This window comes from Hyperolius riggenbachi, chromosome 8 (genome assembly GCF_040937935.1).
Source record: "Hyperolius riggenbachi isolate aHypRig1 chromosome 8, aHypRig1.pri, whole genome shotgun sequence".
NCBI lineage: Eukaryota > Metazoa > Chordata > Amphibia > Anura > Hyperoliidae > Hyperolius > Hyperolius riggenbachi.
In genome coordinates, this window is record NC_090653.1 from 126,270,007 (window position 1) to 126,297,646 (window position 27,640).

The 27,640-nt window shown below is 45.9% G+C and overlaps 1 protein-coding gene across 2 annotated transcripts in view; it reads right to left on the reverse strand.

The window, feature by feature from the left end:
• Nucleotides 1-27,640, reverse strand: part of RNF128 (ring finger protein 128) — a 275,011-nt gene that overhangs the window by 119,696 nt on the left and 127,675 nt on the right. Inside the window, exon 1 of one of the 2 annotated variants that reach the window (XM_068251049.1) lies at nt 3,234-3,752. The exons of the other annotated variant lie outside the window; for it this stretch is intronic. Coding sequence (XP_068107150.1) covers nt 3,234-3,663 — 430 coding nt within the window. The 5' untranslated portion in view covers nt 3,664-3,752. Of the gene's footprint in view, nt 1-3,233; nt 3,753-27,640 lie in introns of those variants that run through there. 2 annotated transcript variants of the gene reach the window in all.

Below are 27,640 nucleotides of genomic sequence, written 5' to 3' on the forward strand. Positions count from 1 at the left end.
AACATTTTAGTTGCGTCTTGAGTGAGAAAAGGACGGATGCGAGATAGGTTTTTGAGTTGGAGATGGCAGGAGCTGGTTATGGAGTGAACATGAGGAATAAAAGAGAGATGAGTGGAATATCACCCCCAAGCACCGAGCTTTTGGAACTGAAGTTATGGGAGTGTTATTAACATTTATTGTTACTTCAGGCAGGGAGGTGGACAGAGACTGTGGAAAAATTATTAGTTCAGTTTTACTCATAATAAGTTTTAGGAAGCGAGAGGACATGAAGGAGGATATAGCAGACAAGCAGTCAGGAACACATTTAAGGAGGGAGTTAAGGTCTGAGGCAGAGAGGTACAGTTGTGTATCGTCTGCATAGATGGTATTGAAACCCGAATGAGTTGATTAAAATCACCAAGACCGTGCATGTAGATGGAAAAGTGGAGAAGACCAAGGACAGAGCCTTGGGGAACCCCGACAGACAAAGCATGAGGAGAAGAGATTTGATCTGAGTAGGAGACTGTGAAGGACCTTCCAGAGAGGTAGGAAGATAACCATGTGAGAGCAAGGCCCTTTATTCCTACATTTGAAAGTATTTGTAGGAGTAAGGTGTGGTCGACAGTATCAAATGCTGATGACAGGTCAAGAAGGATGAGTATGGAAAATTGACCTTTGGATTTGGCTGTAAGAAGGTCATTGGCCACTTTGGTAAGGGCTGTTTCCGTGGAGTGGTTAGAGCGAAAGCCAGACCGGAACTAATCAAGTAGGGAGTTAGCAGATAAAAAAAATGGCTTAATTCTGCATGTATATGGCGTCTGTATTTATAGTGCAAAGTGTCCCATAAACAAGGCCAAATTTATACATTTTTCACCCCATGCCTAGTTTTTTTGTGGGGTATTTAATGTGTCACTCACAACTGCCTTCAATTCCATGTGCAGACCCCCCTTCCATGTATAATATCCATGTACAGCAGCCCCTCCTGTGTTGCTCCTCATTCGCAGTCCATGTCCAGCCCCCCCTTGAATAAGCAGCCGCCCAAGGCCTACCCCTTTGTGACCTATCCAGCAATCCATCCCTGCCTATAAATAAATAAATACTTTGCCGCACACAGATTACCTTATGTATAGCCAACTGAGTATTGCATGTCACGATTTCATAACTGCTTGATTGTACCAACCCCTAACAGTGTATAACCTTCTGTATCTGCATTCATCCTTCATACAGGTAAAAGGTCACACAAAACAGTGTGCAGTGTGCAGTGATTAAAAGGCATAAAGATGCATGTCCAAATTAACATTTTTATTGTTTATTCACCTGTTTAGTGTCAATTATAAATATTATGATAGCCATGAAGTCTTATATAATTACAGTTTACACACACTTTTCTTAAGCTGTTGCCTGTATACACCATGCAGTTTTTGTACAATATTAGGTTAAATGAGGCTCAAAACTGATTTATGCAACTGCTGCTCAGTAAATAACAGTAAGGGCTCGTTCACACTAGTGGTACTTTCAGGGCACGCTTGCTGATCGCCGGCGAGGGTGATCGCACTGCAGCGTGGCGTTTTGTATGAAAATCGTGCGGTATGCAGTACTTTTTAAGCAATTGCACTTGAAGGAATGCTGAAAAAAAAAAAAAAAAAAAAAAAAAAAAAAAAAAAATCACATATTCCTGGAATTTTTTTTTACAAAATCACAGTCTATAAGCAATTGCGATTTTAAGTGTCAAGCAGGCCTGGTTCACACTAAGAGCGCTTTTCAAAATGTACTTGGCTAAAGTAAACCTATAAGGGCCTATTCACACTGGGGCGATTTGCGGGCATTATCTGCCGATTTCCAATGCTTTGAGAAGCGCTAGTGTGATTAAAAGTATATGGCAGTGATCGCTGGTGATTTGTGGTAAAAAAAAATGCAGTGCATGCAGAGTTTCACGATTGAAATGTTATGAAAAGCAGATCGCAATCGCTCAACTATAACGAAAATGACGAGTAAAAATATGCAAATAAACCCACAAAAAAAATCTCCATCATTGTGAATGGGCCTTAAGACAAGACAAGACAAAAATATCGCGCTTTTCTCCTGGGGGACTCAAAGCGCCAGAGCTGCAGCCACTAGGACGCGCTCTATAGGCAGAAGCAGTAGCTCTATAGGCAGTAGCAGGGAGAATTGCCTACTGAATAGGTGCTGGCTTACTGAACAGGCAGAGCCAAGATTCGAACCCAGGTCTCCTGTGTCAGAGGCAGAGCCCTTAACCATTACACCATCCAGCCACTACGGTGGTCCCACAGCAGCATTGCTATTTTGTTAAAAATCGCAAATGTGCTGCATAATGAATTTTTTAGTGCTGGAACCCACTAGAGCGCTTTGAGCATAACGCTTTGCCAATGTAAATGGATGGGACAGATTCCACTAAAGGGATTGCGATTAAGGAAATCGCAAGACATGCAACATTTTGGGGTGGTTTTCATTCTAATGAATTGCATAGGAGCAGGGAAATCACTCCAAAAATTGATTACAAAACGCTATCACAAATCGCTAGCAATTGCTATAGCGCTTTGGGCCCTTTTCCACTACAGCGATTGCTGAATCGCAAATCGCTAGTAATTTTAAAAATCGCTAGGGTTGTTACTTTATCATAGAAATCTCGAGAAGTATTTTCCACTACAGTGATTCGATTTGGAAATCGCAATCACTTTCTGGAGCGATTTTTACGATAATGCAATGCAAATGAAACTCGCAAATCACAATCGCATAACAGAATAAATGAAAAATCGCAATCGCTTTGAATTTATTCTGATCGCAAAGTACATTAAACTAATGGAAACTGCAGCAGCAATTTCCATTAGTGCGATCCGATTGCGATGCGATTTTGGTCAAAGCGCAATCGTCGTCCTGCCGCATTTTGTATGCGATTGAGCTGTACTATAATGAGTATAGTAGCTCAATCGCAATGTGGAAATTGAAAATTCACAATCGCGAACGCATTTCATAGTGGAAAAGAGCCCTTAGGTGCTTTCTCATGGGTTCCAGGCCTCAGAGCGATTCAGCTTGAATGAATGTGCAAAGACGCACATTTAAAAGTTGCTCTGAAAAAAAATCACAACTAATCTTCAGAGATCAACACAAAATAAATAGCATGTTAGAAAACTTTAGTTAAAAAAAGATATATAAAAAAAATAAAAAAAAATAAAAAAGTCTTTCCTGACAAATCCAAGTATACATTTTGAACGTGAGAAATTATTGAAACTCACCAGGATGAGACATTTCTATGACCTCATTGTCTTCTCCTTTATTGTTGTATATGACCACCGCTGAGGCCCCCACCTCTGCAGCAGCACTGATTTTGTCGCTGAAAGTACAGCCTCCACCTCGCTGGATTAAGGCAATCCAAGGTCCACTCCAGCCACTTGGCACAGTGAAGTTCGATTTAGGTGGACAGGCATAATCATTCTTATGGCTCCTTGGCATTAGCACCAGACCAGACGCTGCCTCCACAGGAGAGTCATGGCCATAGACCCCGATTTCTCCCTCTTCCCAATAGGTCTTATTGTCCAGCACAAAAGAGTAGTTCACATTGGCAGTCCACAGGATTTCAGCCCTGGAGCTTTGCACTCCCAGGAAACACAGCAAAAACACAGTATAAAGCCAGGAAAATATAGCTTGCCCTGACCCAGGTCTCATTTTGTCCTTAACAAATAGGCCTAACACAACTGCTGAATCTAAACCTGAAAGTATGTCCAGGACATATGAAACTGAGCTGCTTTCTTTGCTCTTGTTCAGTGATTCTAAAACCCCTCCCAGCATTACCTGCACTTCAGGTACTTAGCAGAGGGGAGGGGCGGGGATTTCATTAACCCTTCTCTGCTCTCTCATTGCAGCTTGCTATCATAAGTCAGCTCAGCAGGTGTCACTCAGCTGGTTATGATGGGAATACACCATGGGCTCTATGCATAAAAAAGTCGTGGCGAAAAAACTCCTGGAGGGAAAATACCACAGCGGTATTTTAGACTTCTGGGTGGTCATTCAAAAAAATGTTGCCAGCTGCGATGCAAGTGAGGAGATCTCCCGCTGAAGGCTGGCGGTAAGCTGTCGGAAGGCATGCGGAAACACTGAAGCCGGCAGAGTCCCTCCGTGCGCTGCTCTCTCTGGGAGGTCTGTCCCATTCACTTGTATGTAATCCGCAAAATCAGAGGAAGCGGTATTTCCCGTCCACATACTGCTTCCTCTAAACTTTATGAATGGCCATTTTGTTACTTTTTTCTAGATAAATCTAGAAAAGCACTGGAGAAGGCGGAAATTTCTCACTCTGCTGGGGGATTGTAGATTTTCATGCGGGAACAGCTTTTATGAATGCCCACTTTGCTAAATGGACGGGAAAATCCGCTGTTTTGAGCGGAAAACTTGCGGTAACCTTTTATGAATAGAGCCCCATGAGGTTTTTTTGGCAGATAGATGGCTCGATAGATAATTTCCAAAAGGTCCGATCTGATTTTGATCATTTTTCTGATTGATTTTCTAATAGAAGTGAATGGAAATCAACAGAAAAACGATGAGAAAATTTATTGGAAAAACGATTGGATAATCGATCGGACAGTAAATCTGCTGAAAAAACTCATTGGGCTCTATTCATGAAACATTTGAGTCGGAAAAAATCGTGGAGGTAAAATACTGCAGCGGTATTTTAGACTTCTGGGTGGTCATTCATAAAAATCTTGCCAGCTGCGATGCAAGTGCGGAGATCTCCCGCTGAAGGCTGGCGGTAAACTGTCGGAAGGCATGCGGAAACACTTAAGTCGGCAGAGTCCCTCCGTGCGCTGCTCTCTCTGATGCATTTTGCGGTTCAATGTAAAGTATAGGAATGCATGAAAAACGCATAGAAATGCATTTGCGTTTTATATTGATTTAAAGGGAACCTGAACTGAGAAGGATATGGATTTTTCCTTTTAAAATAATACCAGTTGCCTGACTCTCCTGCTGATCCTGTGTCTCTAAAGGCTCATACACACATCAGACCATAGTCTTTGGAAAATGAAAGATCACAGACCAATTTTACCCCCTTCCATATAGTATGAGAGCCATACCTACACAGGGCTCTATTCATAAAAAAGTTGTTGCGAGAAAACTCCTGGAGGGAAAATACCGCAGCGGTATTTCACACTTTTGGGTGGTCATTCAAAGAAATCTTGAAAGCTGCGATGCAAGTGCGGAGATCTCCCGCTGAAGGCTGGCGGTAAGCTGTCGGAAGGCATGCGGAAACACTTCAGCCGGCAGAGTCCCTCCGTGCACTGCTCTCTCTGGGAGGTCTGTCCCATTCACTTGTATGTAATCCGCAAAATCAGAGGAAGCGGTATTTCCCGTCCACATACCGCTTCCTCTAATCTTTATGAATGGCCATTTTGTTACTTTTTTCTAGATTAATCTAGAAAAACACTGGAGAAGGCGGAAATTTCTCGCTCTGCTGGGGGATTGTAGATTTTCATGCGGGAACAGCTTTTTTGAATGCCCACTTTGCTAAATGGACGGGAAAATCCGCTGTTTTGAGCGGAAAACTTGCGGGAAGGTTTTATGAATAGAGCCCACAGTCTATTCTATGAAGCTGAACTCCACATCAGACAGAAATCTTTGCTAGATGCTGCACACACAGATGCTGTACACATGCAACAGATCAGTATCTGCAAAAGATCTGTTCCTGCAAAAGATCCGTTCCTGGAAAATGCATTCATAGTCTATGGGATCTGCAGATCATACACACCTTGTTTAACAGACATTCATCTGCAGATCAGATCCACCAGGATGGATTTTCAGATCTGCAGATGATTGTCTGATCTGCAGATGAATGTCTGTTAAACAAGGTGTGTATGAGGATCTGCAGATATCATAGACTATGAATGCAATTTGCAGGAACGAATCTTTGGCAGGAACAGATCTTTTGCAGATACTGATCTTTTGTGTCTGTACAGCATGTTTGTGTGCAGCATCTTGCAAAGATTTCTATCTGATGGGGAGTTCAGCTCCATAGAAAAGACTGTGTAGAGTATGGCTCTCATACTACATGAAGTGGGGTAAGATTGGTCTGTGATCTTTCATTTTCCAAAGACTATAGTCTGATGTGTGTATGTGGCCTATTACTTTCAGCCACAGCCCCTCAACAAGCATTCAGATCAGGTGCTCTGACTGAAGTCAGACTGGATTAGCTGCATGCTTGTTTCAGGTGTGTGATTCAGCCACTAAGAGATGCATCCAAAGAGATCAGCAGGACAGCCAGGCAACTGGTATTGTTTAAGGCTGCTTACACACTAAGACGTTACAGGCGCACGTTAGTGCAGCCTGTAACGCTCCCCCAACATACAGCAATGTAACACAAGTGGGCTGTTCACACTGCCCACGTTGCGTTACATGTAACGCTGCACGTTCTTCCGAAAGTGCAGCATGCTACGGCGTTACAGCGGCTAAGCCGCGTTAGACTGCTTGCACATGCTCAGTCAGGTTGGGGAGGAGCGGAGAGCGGCCAGGCACATGGCTAATTAATATTCACTGCACGTTGTGACGTGCAGTGTTTACTTCCTGGTGCGGCCGCTCTGTGCGGTGATTGTCCGGCGGGACGCATGCGTCCAAGAGTAAGCATCACGGCATCATGGACGCCAGAGTGAGCTGCCCAACGCGGCTCACTCTGACGTCCACGTCGAAGAGCACCAGGCCTTGCTTTAGGTGCACGTTATGCGACCTTAACGTAGCACCTAACGCAACGTCTTGGTGTGCAAGTAGCCTAAAAGGAAACATCCGTATCCCTCTCAGTTTAGGTGCACTTTAACCACTAGTATCCATTTTCAAAAATCATGACAACACTTGCCACTCAGAAAAACGCAAAAAAACGCACATCAAAATTGGTCAAAAACGCAAATGCATGCGTTTTGCAGTGGAAAAGGACCCTTAGATAGATAGGCTGGTATAAACAATATCGCTATGCACTTCACTATCAGCTTTCAGTTGTTTGCACTTTTCCTAAATTCAGTGATTTTTTTGGTACTGCATCTGGCAGGTGACGCTAATTACTATTCCCCCTCCAGGCCACCATGGATAGTAGGGAAAGATGTAACTCTGGTGGAGTTTTGTCGCCACCTAGAGGATGCGCCCAGCTAACGGAAAAGTACCGATTTTTTTTAAAAATATAAATGGAACTATTTAGTCTAACCATAATTATAATGTAACATATTTATGCTAAAGCAACAAACTGTATGTTTTTTATGCTAGTCTAGTTTAGGGGATCCAGCAGGAAACCTTTTAGTAAACAGTTCTCCAATCACAGCACACTCTACAGCAGTGGTTCCCAACCTTTTCCGGCCCGGGGAACACTTTCTGAGCATATTTTTCTCCAGGGAACGGCGGGGGGGGGGGGGGGGGGTTTGCGCGACCTAGTGGACAGTGCCGTGCGCAGCAGGCTATGGGGGGGAGGGGGGCTGGGGTGCGATGGAAAGCTAGCATAGTTGCCCCAGTATAGGGAGTTTAGTTGCCCCAGTATGGTTAGTATAGTTACCCCAGTATAGTGCCCCAGTATAGCTAGTATAGTGCCCCAGTATAGCTAGTATAGTCCCAGTATGGATAGGTAGTGCCCCTGTATAGTGCCCAGTATGGGTAGGTAGTGCCCCAGTATAGCCAGTAAAGTGCCCAGTATAGCTAGTATAGTGCCCAGTATAGCTAGTATAGTTGCCCCCAGTATAGCTAGTTAAGTTGCCCCCAGTATAGCTAGTTTAGTTGCCCCCAGTGTAGGTAGTTTAGTTGCCCCCAGTATAGTTAGTTTAGTTGCCCCCAGTATAGCTAGTTTAGTTGCCCCCAGTATAGCTAGTTTAGTTGCCCCCAGTGCAGGTAGTTTAGTTGGCCCCAGTATAGCTAGTTTAGTTGCCCCCAGTATAGCTAGTTTAATTGCCCCCAGTATAGCTAGTACAGTTCCCCCCAGTATAGATGCCCAGGAGGGGGGAAGCAGCGCTAGAAGGAGGAGCAGTGGAGGCAGCGGTGGGAAGGGGGGAAGTATCCCCCCCTCCCTAACCTGGGACCCCTCCTTCTGCCTCTCTCCCCCTCCATTTAGCGGTGGCAAGTGCGGGCTCGGCGGCGAGGAGACATGTGCAGAATTACTCACCATGCCACGTTCCAAGCGCCGGCAGCGTCATGTCGTCACAGATCTCCGCCTTCAATGCCGCACACTGTGCTTCCGCTAATCAGGAAGCACAGTGGGCGGCATTGAAGGCGGAGGTCTGACGACATGATGCTGCCGGCGCTTGGAACGCGGAAGTGGTGAGTAATTCTCCGCATGCCTCCCCGCCGCCGAGCCCGCACTTGCCACCGCTAAATGGAGGGGGAGAGAGGCAGAAGGAGGGGTCCCAGGTGAGGGTGGGGGGGGATATTTCCCCCCTCCCCACCTCTGCCTCCACTGCCCCTCCTTCTAGCGCTGCTTCCCCCCTCCTGCGCCCTACAGTAGGAACCGGTCTGGCGAGAGGCCAGACCTGTACGGCACACTAGGAAACATCCCGCGGCACACTAGTGTGCCGCGGCACAGCGGTTGAAAAACGCTGCTCTAAAGCATGAAGCCCTGTGATTGGCTTAGCAGTTTATGAGGAAGTTGTCCACCCAATCATATTAGCTGAATTCCCCCTATGAGGTTCAAGGGCCGGTTCAAGTAAAAATTGGGCCCTAGGGCAAAATTAGCCTGGGCCCCCCCCCAACAGACACCCCCCCAACCAAAAAGCATCATTAGGGGCCCTTTGTTGCAGCCAAATTTCCCTATTTCCCTCCTGGGCCCCTGAGCTGGCTGCTGACCCTCCCCCAATCACCTCCCAACTTAACTGTGCTCCCTAGGACCTCTGCAGTGTCTATGTCAGTATAGTGTCTCACCTGCCCGCCAGCACAGATGACACGCTACTCTGCCTTTGGCTCTGCAGAGTCCCTGGGGAGCAACAATTAAGATGGAGGAGGGACACATTGGGGGCCCCTACAGGCTCTGGGGCCCTGGGGAAATTGCCCATTTTTTCCTATGGTAGCTCCGGTCCTGCTGCTGGGTTGCCTAAAGTAGACTTGCGCTTGTTTTGTTTTTTTGTTGTTTTGGGGTTTTTTACGTTTTAAAACTTTTTCACACAATTACACTATTATAGTATGTGTCAATGACTGTAACATTGGAAAGTCCCTGCCCTACTTTACACCCAAGTGACCTCCATGTAAAGGGATGCACAGATGGCCACAGCATGCGTGTGCAACACATGAGTGTAAAATGCTGTTTACAATATGCATGGAGTAAGATAACTAGCAGCTCAAGGTGGCCACACACTTATAGATTTAAGGTGGCCATACACTGGCCCGATTTGCGGCAGTTTCGACAGCAGATTCGATCACTGGGATCGAATCTGCTGCCAATCGTTCGCGCAACACGCACCCGCCGATCCGATTTCCTCCCGAAATCGGATCGGTCCGTCGATCGCGCCGTTCGGGAAATTACCCTCGATCGCCCGCGGGTAGGGAGCGCGTCGCTAGCGGCGGCCGATCCGATCAGGTATACATTACCTGAGGCTGGCTCCCGGGCATCCCGTCCGTCACTGCTCCCGTCATGGCACCTCCGGCATCCTCGTATAACTTCCGCTGTCATGCCAGTGACAGCGGAAGTACAACTAGAGGGCGCTCTATTTGAACTTCCGCTGTCACTGGTGTGATAGCTTAAGTTCTATGCGGATGCCGGAGGTGCCACATGACGGGGACATCACGCCCGGGAGCCAGCCTCAGGTAATGTATACCGGCGGGGGGAGCGGCGGCAGCACCACCACAACAGATTGTGATCGGTTTCAGGCTGAAATCGATTCACAATCTGTTTGCAGGAAAGGCAGCCATACGATCCCTCTCTGATCAGATTCGATCAGATAGGGATCTGTCAGCTGGTCGATCTGATGGCACATCGACCAGTGTATGGCTGCCTTTACAGCCGATTCGACCATTAGATAGATTTCTGTCAGATGCCTGTCAACTAGAATCTCACAGAAATCTACCTGATGTGTGCCACACTCTAGGAACAGATTTCCAATAGATTTCGGAAAGAAATCTATTGGAAATCTATTGAAAATTGATCTAAATGCATTATGGGACCATTAGATCCAATGCAACTCTATGGGCCATCAACCTAGATCTTCCATCCTGTCAGATAGATCAAATCGATCGAAATCAATCCAAAACGGCCACAAATCGATCGATTGGGGAATTTGATAGAATCGATCGATTCTATAGAATCGATCAATCGATCGATGGCTAAAATCGACCAGTGTGTGGCCCCCTTAAGGCCCTGTTCACACTCGGAACCGCAAATAGAGATTGCATTGCTGTGTTCCGCAATTTTTTGGTGTTTGCGGTTTGCAATTCTCATTCCAATGAATGAGAATTGCGACGCAATCACAGGGCAAATAGTATATGCTGCACATTTGCAATCTTAGGATATTGCAAACGCGGCAAACGCGCTGCAGTCACCGCAGTATGAGTTATGCCATAGGATTACTTGTGCAGCAGTGCTTTGCTGATTACCAGTTTGAATTATAAAATAACATATTTTTCTTATGAACTTTTTATGGTATGTGTGACTAGGGGTGTGCTGGGGACATTATTAGAGGTATGGTGGGGGCGTGATTAAGAGTGTGGTAGGGTGTGGCTAAAGTGTCCCTCTTTCTTATCTAAAAAAGTTGGGAGGTATGCCAACAAGTTGTAGATTCACACCCGGATTGAAAAAAGCAATCTCAATTGTCTAGTGATGGGCGGAGGGGGGAACAAGAATCACATTGGGCTCTATTCATAAAAAATGTTTGGCGAAAAAACTCCTGGAGGGAAAATACCGCAGCGGTATTTTAGACTTCTGGGTGGTAATTCATAAAAATCTTGCCAGCTGCGATCCAAGAGCGGAGATCTCCCGCTGAAAGCTGGCGGTAAGCTGTCGGAAGGCATGCGGAAACACTTCAGCCGGCAGAGTCCCTCCGTGCACTGCTCTCTCTGGGAGGTCTGTCCCATTTACTTGTATGTAATCCGCAAAATCAGAGGAAGCGGTATTTCCCGTCCACATACCGCTTCCTCTAAACTTCATGAATGGCCATTTTGTTACTTTTTTCTAGATAAATCTAGAAAAACACTGGAGAGGGCGGAAATTTCTCGCTCTGCTGGGGGATCGTAGATTTTCATGCGGGAACAGCTTTTATGAATGCCCAGTTTGCTAAATGGACGGGAAAATCCGCTGTTTTGAGCGGAAAACTTGCGGTAAGGTTTTATGAATAGAGCCCATTGCGATCACTCCCAAAATGCTGCAAGCTGAAAATCACTCCACTGTGAGCCAGCCCTTAGTAAATGCAAAGTTTATGTAAATTTATTTAGTTTGGAATTGGACCAATCAAGTGCGGAAGCTGATAATTGTAACTTGTCCAATTCCAAGGTGCATATTTTTGTATGTATGCATCAACTTTAATGTAATTACCGTATTAGCATTTCATCACCTATCTCTAGTGAAGACGTATCTTCCGAGATGACTGCCACATCTCACATAGCTAGAGGCACGTACACACACCTGATTCATTGAAACGACGGGTTGCTCGGCGGATCGGTCAAAGTCAGCCTTATCAGCCTGCCGACAGACTGTACACACGAGGAAACTGTCGGCAGAACGGCCGCCCCGCGGGCGGGTCTGACGACCCGTTGTTTGAATGAATCAGGCGTGTGTATGCGCCTTAAGAGAAGAAGATTTAATTGACAGGCCCAGTACCCACTTGCGATTCCCACAACCAGAAGCAGAGCATTCTTAAAGGGACACTTAAGTGAAAAAGAAAATGCCTGGTTACTTTTCTGGGGCTTCTTTCAGCCCCCTAAAGTCCTCCTGATCACTTGCTGTGATTCCATGCTGCCCCCCTCAGCAGTGGTGGCATGCCTTCTCTATCACGCTCCTGGCCGGGTGTGTTCTGTGCATGGTTGGTAGCAATGTTTGCTTACTGCACAAGCGCAGAGCGCTCCCTAGCTGGAGGAGATCAGAGGCGAGGAGGGGGCGTGGCATGGGACTGCGCATGAGGTGATCAGAACCTTGTCCCTCTGTCCCTCTTGCTCCCTCATTTGTCCCTCTTTCAAGACTCATGTACAGATCTATGTAAATATACTGTGTATTTTTCTACTGAAAAAAAACGTGTTTAACCCCCTTGGCGGTATGAAAAATACCGCCAGGGGGCAGCGCAGCAGTTTTTTTTAAATTATTATTTTTTTAAATCATGTAGCGAGCCGAGGGGCTCAAAGAACGGGATTTCCTGGAGGGCTTCCCCCGTCGCCATGGCGGAATGACGTCACCGACGTCAGCGACGTTGGGACGTCATTGGGAGACCCGATCCACCCCTCGGCGCTGCCTGGCACTGATTGGCCAGGCAGCGCTCGGGGTCTGGGGGGGGGGGCGCGCGCCGCACCGGATAGCGGCGATCGGGCGCGCGGCGGCGGCGATCGGGGTGCTGGCGCAGCTAGCAAAGTGCTAGCTGCGTCCAGCAAAAAAAAAATTAAGTAAATCGGCCCAGCAGGGCCTGAGCGGCACCCTCCGGCGGCTTACCCCGTGTCACACACGGGGTTACCGCTAAGGAGGTTAATTGACTCTAAACTTTATTCCCATCCTTTAAATTGATATATTTCTTATTTTCAAATATGAAGGAAAATGGACCAGGATAGAAAGGACCAGTGTGGTTTAAATGAACAATCTTTATGGTATGCAGGACTAGTAGTGTGTCGGGAGTGTGATGAGGGGTATGGCAGAGGCGTGGCTTAAGTATCCCACTTTTTTATCTCAAACAGTTGGGAGGTATGACCAATCCAATTGCTATTATGGAATGGTAAAGTCGATCGTTTCTGAAAATTGGACCATTAATGGGCACCTTTGTAATGTGTGCGGATTGCAATGGAGACTGGGCATAGACCCCAATTCAAAGTCTGCATGCAATGAGATAGAATAACGGGATCTGTTACAATTCTGCACTGTGAACCGGCCCATAGAGATGTATGGGCAGTGAGCTAACATGCAGAACTATTCTGCAACACAACTGATGCAGTGTGAGGCCTGGAACCCACTACAAAATGCTACCGCTAATCGCAATCGCAAGCGTTTTGTATGAGCAGTTTGTAAGCGATTTCATGAGTGTTTTAGGGAGCGATTTTAGAAAGTGTAAACAATTTGCCAGCGGTTGTGTAGCGATTAGCGTTTTAATGTCTGATTGGTCATTCCATTTATTTTTTATTTTGTTACAGTGTACATTAACTTTAAAACGCTAGCAAAATCGCTCCGTGCAAGTTTTGATGAGCGATTACGCCAGTGATTATATACTTTACATTGAAGCGCCAACGCTAACAAAAGGCTGAATGTCCTGCGCTTGCGATCTTAGGAATCACAAACGCTCCAGTGGAAGTTGGCACATCCGTTAACATTAGCTGAACGTTTTTGGAAATCGCTAGCGTTTTCAAGCGCTCCCTAAGGGCTCTTTCACACTAAGACGTTGCGTTTGATAAAACGTTAAGGTCGCATAACCTGCCCCTAACGCAACGCATGTTAGCTTTGAAGTTGGACGTTACATTGCACTGCATTATGCATCTCTTGATACGTACGTGATGCTTACTTTTTGACGCATACGGATCGAACGAAAACGGCGCATGCGGCACATTTAAAAAAACCCAAACAAACATTACTGAGCATGTGCAAACGGTCTAACGCAGCCAAATATGAGTATAACGCACAGCACGCTGCACTTTCATTTAACGTGCAGCGTTATACTCCAACGCAACGTGGGCACTGTGAACAGCCCATTGATTTTACATCACTGTGAGTTGGGCTGCGTTACAGGCTGCTGTAATCTTGCACTGTGCGGCTGTAATCTTGCACTGGGAAAGCAGCCTAAATGCTCTGTAAAGCGCACTTGTGGGTTCCAGCCCTGAAAGGACCCTCTGGCCATTTAGTGATCTGGCATGCCAGATCGGTAATCAACAAACAACAAAGGAGAATGAACTAACACATTATTTTTCTATGTACCCTGCCCCAGTGGATGCTGCTCATTTGTTAGCCACCCATACACCCCCCCCCCCCCCCCCCCCATTCCACAGAGCCCAAGTCACAAAAATGTTGCCTTACAGTGGACCTGAACTCTTTCACAGGACAGAAGGAAAACATGGAGTAATGCACCCTGTATGTATTTAGAGCATTTAGCCTGTCTTATTACCCCTCATCTGTGGCTGATCACAAGTTGTACTTTGATCTCTCAGCTATGTCAGCTGGCTGCCTCTGCAGTGCAGCTCATTTGTAAAACCAGAATGTTAACCCGATGCCTGCTTCCATAAAAGCAGGAAGTAGACACCCTGCATATTTATAGCAGGATTTGTATCAGCTGTAACAAAGACATATTTTTCTTTAAAGGTTATTATGCTGTTGCTTATCTTTTTAGAGCAGAGAAGCTCTGAGTTCAGGTCCGCTTTAAAGACCATGAGGGCAACATTCAGGTGTACACACTTTTATGCTGGTTTCACAGTGGGACGTTACAGGCGCACGTTAGAGCAGCCTGTAACGCAGCCCAACTCACAGTAATGAAAAATCAATGGGCTGTTCACAGTGCCCACGTTGCTTTACATTGTAACGCTGCGTCACAAGACAACGTACTGCATGCAGTACTTTATACGCGGCTGAGCCGCGTTAGACTGCTTGCACATGCTCAGTAATGTTGGGGAGGAGCAGAGAGCGGCCAGGCACATGGCTAATTAATATTCACTGCACGTTGTGACGTGCAGTGTTTACTTCCTGGAGCGGCCGCTCTGTGCGGCGATTGGCCGGCGGGACCACGTGATGCGGAGAGCTCCGCTCACGTGGTCTCCGCAGTGACTCCGCAAGAGCAGGCGCACCAAGAGCTGCTTGTAACGTGGCTCTTGGTAGCGTCCTGCTCCAACACCACCAGGCGTTGCGTTAGGGGACGTTATGCGATCTTAACGCCCCCTCTAACGCAACGTCCTGGTGTGAAACCAGCCTTAGAGTAAAGAACAAGTGTTCCTACGATTACTTTTTATTATCATGTTTTGCCTTGAGCTACACTTTAATATAACGTAACCAAACATGACCTTGCACCCTTGGCTGGTATTCATGACTAATTTTTATTTATACTTTATCTGTTGAAAGCTGTACTTAACTCAATAGGGATTTTTAGAAGCCAATACATTCAGATGACTGCCTAACCCCGATAAGGTATAATTACAAACTTTATTATAACACAATGAAAGTACTATCTACAATGGCTTGAGCTCTTCTTTAAAATAAGCTGAGTAAATACATTCATTATTGAACAGGGGGCATTAATGAAAAAGACAATAGACTTGGCTCATTAACATTTAAAAGGATGGAATCAAGGAACACTAGTATCACTCCAATATTGACACCCAATTCACTACTAGTGAGGGTAGGTATGTCAAACAGAGCTGGATGGTTTCTTATCCAAATCTGATGCAGTAGTGTGAATGTAATCAGCCCAGTAATCACATGTCAAGGACTGAATAGTGTAATGCTGGGTACACACGGTAAGATTTTCCATGTGATTTTGCGACCCGATCGTTTTTCCTGCACGATTCCGCACTCGATTCTGTGCTCGATTCTCTTATCTTCATTCGTTTTTCTTATCTGTTTCCATTCACCGCTATGAGAAATCGAGCGCGGAAACGATCGGGAGCAATATCGGACGTGACGGATTTTATCTATCGGATCCATCTATCGCACGGAAAATCTTACCATGTGTATTAGGCATAAAGGTTCGTACACGCGTCGGACTGTAATAAGGTACCAGTTGTCACACCTACCCATGAAGCGGTCGTTCTGACTACAGTTTGCCGGTGTGTACAGTCTGTCGTCAGGCTGATAAGGCTGGTTTTGACTGATCGATCGGTCAAAACCAGCCTTATCAGCCTGACGACAGACTGTGCACACCGGCAAACTGTCGTCAGAACGACCGCTCCACAGGCGGGTCTGAGGACTGGTAGCTTGTTACAGTCCGACGTGTGTACGAAGCTTAAAAGCGCGTACACACGCCGTATTTTTACAAACGACGGGTCCGTCAGACCCTCCGGCAGGGCGGTCGTTCTGCCGCCAGTAGCACGTGTGTACAAGCTGTTGGCAGACTGATAAGACTGTTTTTGACTGATCCTAATGGCCGACAGCTTGTACACACGTGCTACTGTCGGCAGACCGACAGCCCTATGGGAGGGTCTGACAGACCCGTCGTTTGTAAAAAATACGGCGTGTGTACGTGCCTTAAATCAATGGTCCATGCAAAAAATAAAATCAAAATCCACTTACCTGAGTCTTCCTCCAGCCCCTGTCAGCTGTCCTGCGCCAACTATTGCGCCTGCGCAGTACAGACCTGATGACGTCGGCGGGGACCCTGGCGAGGTCAGCTTCTGCAGCGAAGGACACCGGGAGCCACCGGAGCTTCGGCGAGGGCACAGGACGGCTGCCAGGGGCTGAAGGAAGCCCCAGGTAAGTGGATTTTATTTTTTCCTTGGATGTTTCATTTAAGTCAGTTCAGTCACTGGCATTCAAATATTTTGGTATGTGTCATATCTGGAATGTTTGGTATGTTATTGTTTGCCTATAAAGGGTAATGACACAACTTTTTATTAAAAACAAAACAAACTTTCATCTTCATTCTACCTTTTGATACTGCCATTCTCATGGGATAATTTGTGGTAGTCCCATAGTGCCAACATGCTGCATTTTACAGTGAGTTACAAAATGTGATGGGTGCAAATGGTTCTGTACAAAATAGCTCACAATCTAACATCCCTACTAGGAATATGGTAGAAGCCATCTTCTATTTCCTGATTATACATAAAAATAATGCTGGGGACCCTCGATGCAACTTCCAGTCTGATTGGCGAGACTTTTCGTTAAAATCGCGATCACGAGCCGAACGCAATCGTGGGCTAGCGGTGCTGGAGCGCCGAGTGTGAACTAGCCCTAACTAATCAGCAGCCACAACTACAGTGTTCCTCACACTAGGCATGCTGTCGCCTTGAATGAGTTTGCCACCCTTTACACATCACCTACCAGATGCCTGCCCACCAGACTCTCCCTGCCTGGTCACTTCTACATACTGTATGCTCCTGTTCTGCATAATTGGTCTGCACTGGCTAAATGGTTGCTGCTGAGAGGTCCCATTCTAATGTCTGTTCAATCCAAATTATTATTATTATTTAGTATTTATATAGCGCCGACATCTTACGCATCGCTGTACAGCGTATATATATATATATATATTGTCTTGTCACTTAACTGTCCTTCAGAGGGGCTCACAATCTAATCCATACTATAGTCTTATATCTATGTATGTATCGTGTAGTGTATGCATCGTAGTCTAGGGCCAATTTAGGGGGAAGCCAATTAACTTATCTGTATGTTTTTGGGATGTGGATGTGGGAGGAAACCGGAGTACACGGAGGAAACCCACGCAGAGACGGGGAGAACATACAAACTTCTTGCAGATGTTGACCTGGATGGGAACATTGGCTATCCAAATTCTAAGCTCTCATTTATTCCTTTTTGTCCATCTCATAGTGGTATATATATATGCTTTATTCTCTTGGACGCAATTATATTTTTATACTGTTGACTGTATGCGAGTATTTTTGAATGCTGCCATGTCTTATGTACACCATAATGTTATACCTATTTGCAACTGAATCTATCTTGTCTTTTTCTCAATAAAGCTTTGCTTGAAGAAAAAAAAATGTCTGTTCAATCAATTTACACTGGCAGGTACATGAAAAACGATGTCTACCATTGTTGGTTTGATCATCTTTCCAGGAGCCTATCCTGGTTCTTGATACAGTTCAAAGATTAGTTAGCGTTAAGGTGCCCATACACTGTACAGTAAAAATTTACAATTTTCCCTTCTTTTTTTTTTACCAAAACAATCAAATTAAAAAGAATCTTTTTTTTTTTTTTTATCAAGAAAAACAAACGATTATCCCTTTTATATTCGATCTAACGCAATAATCGAACAAAATTATCTCATCAAAAAGAATGAAAAAATATGGATTTCCGTAATACTAGTTGCCTGGCTCTCCTGCTGATCCTGTGCCTCTAATGGTGCCCATACATTAGACGATGTATGGGCAGATTTACCAAGAGATGGATCTCTCTCTGATCGAATCTGTAAGAAATCTGTTGGCTGCCCATACACCGCAGGCTGATTCCTGATTGATTTCACCATGACATTTTTCAGGAATTAGCCTTATGACACCGCATCCTCCACCTTGCCAGCCCCCCGCCTCCCCACACCGTGTTCCGCCCGTATACAGGCATCTCATGTGGTTGCCACCGTATATGTGGGCACATGCACACAGGACACATGCGCCCATGCATTGTGTAGCAATGCAGGGGGGCAGAGGTATGATGGAGTATGCGCAGCAGGCGGGGGAGTGGCGCAGACAATGCAATCTGCCTTTGTGGGGGTGCACTCGCAGATTTGGGGTCACTGTACATGCCTGACTATCGCCTTAGATGGTCGTTATCAGCCACCTTAGTCAGGCGTGTGTACGAAACTTGAGGAAACCCCCAGTCACACAGGAAGTGGCTTGGATTTCGAACCAGGAACCCAGCGGTAAAGTGCTATTCACTACAAGAAAATGTGAGGTTACTATAGTTCAATGCTGTAACTAGATAAAGTAATTAATCCTCTATAATAAAACCGCTGTGTCCCTGCGTCTCCTGTCCCTGTGTCCATGCTGTGAGCAGGCACAGTTCAACCGGCTCTGAGAGCTTGCGCAGTTTGGCCAGATCGGGGGCTTCTGTGGTTGCTAGGGCAACAAGGACACAGTGCAGAGAGCAGGGGATGCGACGCGGCAACTCTCGTGCATGTTATGTAAAAAAAAATAATAATAAAAGGTGAATTTTCTCTTTGCAAATTCATATTGTAGTAAGTTTCTTGCCCTAATAGGCTCTTAAGGGTAGTCACTACTAGTATTTCTGCTTTGAAACATTTATCATAATAAATTAATTTTGTACAACATCCTCATAAGACATTACGATCTATTATCTGTGTACTTTTGCATCATGGTGCCAAAAATAGACAGGCTGACATTTTTTGCCAATTTCATTTGGCAGTCATCGCGTAGATGTTACCTAAGTACAATGTGCTCCATTCTACACAGGGAGTTTCTGTTAGGCCCGCTCAGCTGGAGAGGACAAACAGCACAATGTTCTGTCCATAACACTGTCCTTAAAGGCTGTGTTTGTCTGCTGTGAGACAATACATGTGAATTTTGCCACTGGCTTCCTTTCACATACCAAAGGTGCTGTCCTCCATCCACTGTGCATATCTGAGTTTGCCAACTTAAAAAAGCCATTCAGGTAAATCCTGCTCCAATTAGATGCAAAACAACTTCTTGTTGACTATCAGTGCAAAAAAAGGACATTAAGGCCCATACACACGTCGGACTTTTGCGAACGACGGGTCGTTTGAACTTCCCGTCGTTCAGTTGTCCGCACGCCAAATCGGGCGTGTGTACAGACTGTCGTTCGGGTGATAAGACTGATTTTGAGCAATCCGCCCGGATAAGCTACATACACACGCTAGTTTGAACTCGGCCAAGCCGGCTGATAAAGACCTCTTTGGACGAAAATCTAGTGTATGGACATGTCAATTTAAGATCCGCCATGCTGGTTTTTAGCAATGTTTGAGGCTCAACGACTATTGAGTGCATTGTTCTTTCCACTCACTGCGAACAGCAGAAGCTATTCTGATATGCACTACATGTTGTCCATCCTGCCCCCTCCCCATAGCAATAGACATGTTGCTAGCCTGTAGGCTGTCGATGTGTCTGTACAGGGTCAGCCACAAACTATCACCCAAGGGTTCGAGTCCTGAACCCTGCCTGGTAACAGCCCTTGTATGTGTGTATGAGGCTTAAAGAGGAACTAGTGAAAATAATGTAATAAAAAAAAGGTGATTCATTTTTACAATAATAATATAATAATTATGTATGATTTCCTCTCCCTGATTTATATTCTGACATTTATCACATGGTGACATTTTTACTGCTGGTAGGTGATGTCAGTGGAAGGAGATGCTGCTTGCTTGTTTGGCAGTTGGACCAGCTGTAAACAGCTGTTATTTCCCACCATGCAATGAGGTTCACAGACAGGAAACTGTCAGGACCATGGTCCTGACATCACACTGTGGGAGGGGTTTCACCACAATATCAGCCATGGTAAGGGGATATCAGCTACTGATTGGGATGTAGTTCAATTCTTGGTCACAGTTTATCTTTAACTCTAGGAAAGTGACAGGCAGTTCCTGGTGAACAAGCATCTGGCCAATAACAGTATTCGCCAGCTTCAGAAAGTTGGAACCTGCCCTGGTCTCCACAGCAGTAAAATACAGAGAAAGGAGAAAGATGGAGAGACGGCACTGTGCGTAAAGCCTCACACACACACTTGACTAAAGGTGGCTGAGGGAACCGATAACGACTGCCTCACCCGTTAATAAGGCGTATATACAGAGGCACTTGATCCCCAACCTGCGACGCACAAGCAATCCGCCCGACAGATAAACTCACTACCCAGCAACAGCTGATTCCTTTAGCACACTGACATCATGCACGTGCCACTCTTTCTTTTACAATACACTTCCATATACCCGAAACAGGAAGTGACTTCAAGCGCGCGTCACTTCATGTTTGGATGGATGCCAAACAGGGAACACTGTGTATTAACGCAGTGTTCCCTGAAGGCCTGTTTTTGGCTGTGTGATGCAGTGCAGCAGGCGCACCTCACCACAATGCTAACGCCAATTTGTAGTGTGAAACCAGCCTGACAGCGACTGGGGCAAAATGCCCACATTTAAAGGCAAACAAAAATGCATGGTGTCCAAAAAAATTGCACACGGAAAAACGTGTTCCTCTTTCCGCACTGACATGTGTGGTCCTTGACTGAATCTTTGTATTTAAAAGTAATCCACCATTAATTCCACTAAACAAGGCCTGGCTTAATATCTATTCAATTATTCAAATCCGACAGTACATAAAGCCACCAAAATACACTGGGCTGTCCCATTACATTGCTGTGTTCTTCTGTCTTCCTCTAACCAACATTCTGATCAATACCTCTGGAGGAGATGCTGCCATTGGCAGAGATAGAAACAATGGTAACAATCATTGTTTCTGACAAGGGGTGTGCTACCTTGTATTTTCTATAAACTGCGTCTGAACTGGGCCATTAACTACTGATTGATATGAGCATTTGGAAAGTATGTCAGAGCACAAATCTCTGAAATGATTAATGTCATGTCTTGTTCTTCAAGGTTGGGTTTACACTTATTTTTTGCCTTGCGGTGGGGGATGTGATGCTTCTGTCGCATCCCACCGCAATGCAAAAAATGACAAACATATGACCCTGCGGCATAGTGTGCTGACAGGGTTGTATGCATAGCGCCGCCCGCCTCTCAGTGATGTACTCCCTGCAGGACAGGAAGTACATCACTGGGATTCCCGCCGGTCCACACATGCGTGCCGTGATACACCACGCTCCAGTGGTTACACTACGGGCATCATCCATAGACTTACATTACCCCAAGCACCTTGCGTTATTTGTGATGCTTGCTGTAAAGCGATGTTGCCCTTGCATCAAATCGGATACATCCAGCGCACCGCAATAAGTGTGCAAGTCTCTATAGACTTTCATTGCTTTTATGGCCCCTTACGGCAAAATAGGGCAGCGCAACGTAGGTTTAACCTGCATGTGTGAAAGGGGCCTCAAGCTAACTCATGCATCACAAGGGCCAGCAGCTTTCATTGCAGGTCTCATAGATGCAGCTCTCAGAAGAACAATGCCATTACACCAGCCATTGTTCCTGGAATGATACCTGCTCAGTGTGCTCACCTGTGTGTGTTTACTATGATTCTGGCCATTCTGCTCTGTTCCTGGTCTGCCTAGAACTGCAGGCTGTGTTCCTAATTTTCTCCATACTTAAACTTAAAACACGAGCACAGTGTTATTACTGCTCACTAATGTCACTGGAGCACAGTACTGTACAATGTATTACTGGCAAAGCAAACACCTGATCTCCCTTGCTCTCACCGCAGCCATAATCCTACCTAAAACTAAATAATATTCCCCTGTTCATATCATAGCAACACCTCCTCCCCCCCCCCCCCCAACATAATGTCCTTTCAATCCCCCAAACATATCTTAATTCAGCATAAAAAAACGATTGCCCTTTTATATTTTGCAATGCCCACCCCAGCAGCACCTAACCCCAACCCCCCTTAAAGCCCACCAAATAACGAAAAAAAAGCCCCAAAATATTCACCTAATGAAGAAGTCCAGGCCCAATCCCCTGGTGACAATATCACCCAATATCTGAGCCGAAGCCACCCAACACTTAAAGGATACCTGAGCTGAGCGGGATATGGAGGCTGCCATATCATTTTCCTCCTAAATTATACTAGTTGCCTGGCTTTCCTACTGATCATTTGCCTCCAATACATTTAGCTGTAGACCCTAAACAGGCATGCAGCAGATCAGGTGTTTCTGACATTGTTGTCAAAACTGAGATTAGCTGCATGCTTGTTTCTGGTGTGATTGTGATTCAAACACTACTGCAACCAAATAGACCATCAGGGCTGCCAGGAAACTGGTATCGTTTAACAGGAAATAAGTATGGCAGCCTCCATATACAGTCTCTCTCAGTCTAGGTGTCCTCACAATTGGACAATGCCAGCACTGCCACCACTGTATTGCCTTTTATGGCTTGTACACACGTGCAACTTTTCTGCAAGATAACCCGACAACATGACCAACCGCTCAAACATGCAATTGCACGACTTGTATTTTCTGCGCACCAACCGACTGAGTGACCAACTCATTTGCATAATGTGCACGCAAGTGAACGATAGACTGCACAAAAAGGCCTCATTCAAAATAAGTACAAGGCATTCAAACGACTCGTACACCCTCGGCCAACTGAACGATATGCAGACCAACAGTCGAGTAGTCGAACCCCTGTTGGATCGGGCAAACTCTGTTATCAGTTGCTAGTCTAGTCGTCTGTTATACATTCACACGCCCAACTATCATCCAGGAGACCAAGTTTGGACGATAGCTGGTTGGAAAAGTGAATGAGCCTTTAGAGCAGTGGTCCTCAAACTAAGGCCCGCGGGCTGAATGTGGCCCCCTGAGGCTTTTTTACCGCCTAAACCCTCCCCCCCTAAACCCCAAAAAGGAGGACATCACACCCTGAAAAGAAGGACATCGTACTGAGCGTGCCAAAAGTGGGTGTGGTCAAGCATAAAGCGGGCGTGGTCATGGGTGGGGCCAAATATACATGACCTTAGCAGTGGTGTAAATTGTCTGCCGAGGAAGTTTGAGCTCTGCCATAGTGTAGCCCCCAAAAATAGATGTAATCTGACAGCATTTCACCAAAAGTACGCGTAATCTGGTAGAAGTTCCTCCAAAATACAAATAATATGGCAGTGGTTCCCCCAAAATAGACAATGTGACAGCAGTTACCCCAAAATAGGTACCCCCAGCATAGGTAGCCAGGTCTATAGGTGTCCCCAGTATAAGTAGCCATGAGTATAGTTGTCCCCAGAATAGGTAGCCAGGTGTATAATGTCCCCAGAATAGGTAGCCAGGTCTTTGGGTGTCCCCAGAGTAGTTAGCCAGGTCTATAGATGTCTCCGGTACAGATGGCCAGGTTTTTAGGTGTCCCCAGAATAGTTAGGCAGGTCTATAGGTGTCCCCAGTATATGTAGCCAGGTCTTTAGGTTCCCCCAGAATAGTTAGCCAAGTGTATAGGTGTCTCCAGTACAGATAGCCAGGTGTATAGTGTCTCCAGTATATATAGCTAGGTCTATAGGTGTCCCCAGTATATTTAGCCAGGTCTATGGGTGTGCCAAGTATATGTAGCCAGGTCTATAGGTGTCCCCAGAATAGTTAGCCAGGTGTCCCCCGGCAGAAGGGGCGAGCTCAGTGAAGGGAGAGCGGTAGGTACAGCAGTGCGAAAGGGAGGACATCTCCCCCCCCCCTTTCCTCACCTTTGGGCTTCCCCTTCCTCGCTCTCCCCCTCTAAAACTAAAGTTTTGGGGTGGCTGGCAGCGGGTGGGACTTACCTGCCTCCTTCCACTGCGAAGCAGTAGTGATGTCCGGTTCATGAGTCATTTGAGCCTGTTCTTTCCTGTGATCTGACTCATCCACTGAACCGAATCAGTTCAGTGGATGAGACAGGAACTGCAGCTGCAGTTCCTCTCTCATCCACTGAACTGATTCGGTTCAGTGGATGAGTCGAATCATTAAACTCATAGGAAAGAACAGGCTCAAATAACTCATGAACCGAACGTCACTACGCAGCGCTTGGAGCGAGGCAGAGGTAAGTCCCGCCCGCTGCCAGTCACCCCAAAACTTTAGTTCTAGAGGGGAGAGCGAGGAAGGGGGAGCCCAAAGGTGAGGAAAGGGGGGGGGGGAGTTGTCCCCCCTTTCCCACTGTGCCCACCGATCCCTCTTCTCTGCGCTCTTTCCCTCCACACAGCCCAAAAAGGAGGACATCTGGCCGTCCTTCCTTGCCTTGCGCCGGACGGAGGACAAGCAGTCCAAAAACCGGACTGTCCGGCCTAAATCCGGACGGATGGCCACCCTATCCGCATACAGAATAGAAGTGCTGGCACAGTGGCACCACCCATCCACAGGGAAGCCAGAAAGCAGTAATTCACTGGTTTCCAATCAAATTCCACATCAGGTGACACTGCTGTCCAATTGGACTGCAGGTTGTCACCTGGGTATGCTTTACTGTCTGGCCCACAAAGACTTCTACATCATTTTATGTATACTCCGGCCCCCCAGCAGTCTGAAGTATGTTGACCCAGCCCTCGACCCAAAACGTTTGGGGACCCCTGCTTTAGAGTATAAAACTCACCCAACACAATAACAATGCAAGTCAGTGGGGCCTTTTATACTTACCACACCGCAATGCACCGAAAGTGTTTATCCTGCCGCAATCCCGACGCACAGTCTGCAGCAGCCCGTTACTGCAAGCACCGCACTTAACACATAGTGCTTGGGGCAATGGAAGTCAATGGGCGCCACAGTAAATATGAACGATCGCCACTTACTGTGATTATTTCAAGATAAGCGAGCACTGCCTTCGCATGAGGGAGATATTCATCACAATCTCTATATTAATGTATGTTTCTAAGCAGAAAAAAGGGCATATTTTAAAGCAAAATTCAATTTACAGGTAAATTAAAGTCATGATATAAAACAAGAGCCAAGATATGTATGGAAAGTAAGTGTGACTTAACACTTTAGATGGAACTTAAGGTGAGCAGTTGTGGCCATCTTGGGCGAATATTCAGTGTGTGTAAACAAGCTTGTCTAAAGATCCAGCATACCCAATCTTTAAATGACAATGACTCCCAAGTACATTGTTCCCCTCCATGGTGCAGGGCAACATCATCCCCCCCCCCCCCCCCATAGCAATAGTACATGCCGCTTTGTTATACCAGTACAACGAGTCTGTACAGTGCTCAATTTTCGCAGTGCTACCTGCAGGATTGAGCTCAGTCAACAGGTGACGTGAATATTTTGTACACTCTTAACAGATGTTGATCTTGTATCTCCCCATGTTCATCTGCCTAATTTGCATATAATAAAGCCAAACATTGTCGGTATGTATGACTGATCAAGGACAATGGGCAGAGCCTAATCACTGTGGTAAGGAACACAAAGTTTCAGGCATGAAACAGGGGTGTACACACCATGCAATTTCCCCTCAGATTGTCGTGCTGAAATGATAATTTGTGACAGGTCTAATCAGGTTTGCAATCGATTTTCCGATCACTTTGGTACAAAATTTGTTGGAATAACAATTCAAAACCTGATCAGACCTTTCTGAAGTTAGCAATCCGACACCTTTATCTGATGGAAATTGTATTTGTGAGTAGCAGGCATAAGCAGCACTCTAGAAATGTTAGTTCTACTTTAAACATTTTTAAGGGACCATCCCTAGTAAATATCTATTATGCCAAAGACAAATATGATATTGTTGTATCACCAAACTGACAGGTGCACTTAGATTGCAGTAGTCAGGTGCATTGCATAGATAAGGTGACAGCAGGTAGTGTTGACAGATATGCTGTTTGTTTTGTTATACATTATAGTAGTGTGACTAACTTATTTTTGTTTAAGCGTCAGGACACAAAAGTTACTTTAAAGGATACATTAGGGAGCCTCACTGTACTCCGCCGGCGAGTATGGTGAGGGAGCCCACACACCTCATGGAGCTCAAGGAAGCCCCAAGTAAGGATAAAAAATGCTGTGTGAACCATCTCAGATTCACTTTAAAGGATACCTGAGAGAAAAAAAATAAATGCTGAACTACTTACCTGGGGCTTGCTCCAGCCTTTTGAAGGCTCTGTCCCTTGTTGCAGCTTCGCTGACAGACACTCTTCTGCGCAACCCCCCCCCCCCCCCCCCCCCCCCGTAGCAGTACTACTGCACCTGTGCAGAGCGCTCACCTCCCAGCCCAGTGCGGCCCCAAATCGGTGTGTGTGCGCAGAAGCCGCTAACCTGACCGGATGGGCAGGCTCTTCTAGGGCCAGTTTAAGCGGCACGGTTGCCCTGGGGCAAAATAAACCTGGAGGCCTCTTAACCCCCCCAGAATAGTCAGCCTCCGGGGCCCTCAAGCCGGCTGCTGCCCCCTCCAGCATCTGGCTTCACTCACCAAAAGATGCTGTCCAGCGTCCACCCCCGGTGACAGCAGGGCACCTCTTGCCTCCTTCCAGGCATGTAAGTATTGATGTGACGTTGCATGCCTGCATCACATCGGGGGAGAGCGCCGCCGCAGCCGGCCGCAACAGTACAGGGTAGAAAGTGAACCATTGCAACGTCTGGGTCATGTCGTTGTCACGACTTGAGGGGTGAATGAGGGACACTTGGGGAAGGGGGGCCTTTGCCTGTATTGTAGAGCTGGTCCTGGGTGCTATGGAGGGGACTGTAATTTGCTTACAAGGAGAAAACAAATGCAAAAAAAAAATATCTTTAAGGTGGCCACTAACGGTCCAATTTCTAGTGAAAAATTGTTAGGGCGGCCACTAATGATCCAATCTTTTTCATCCAATCTTACCAAAACTATGTAGTAGAAGAGTAAACTGAGTGAATATATTGAATGAATACTATAGGCTTTAACTTATATTACATAGAAATGGTAAGATTGGATGAAACAGATTGGATCATTAGTGGCCACCTTTAGAGCGATTAGAATTTCTGATCGCTCGAACAATTTTTCTGTAGAAATTGGTTGGTTGTAAATAATCTCAGTTGATAAGCACAATCGATTATGAACGATTATAGAAAAAGTCGTCTGATTGGATTTTCGTCGAACCAAAATTTGGATTTTCTTGTTGGTTGTGATAGATAAAAACAAAGATTGGTTCGTTGATGGTGTAGTGAACGATTTCACTTCTGTTCAGAATTTCTGATCACTTGAACGTTTTTTCGCTAGAAGTTGAATCTTTAGTGGCCACCTTTAGAGGTGTGCCACACCACTTTTGTCACATGTATACCAGAACAAGGATATCATATAAAAAAACTTCTTATTGACTTTGCCTG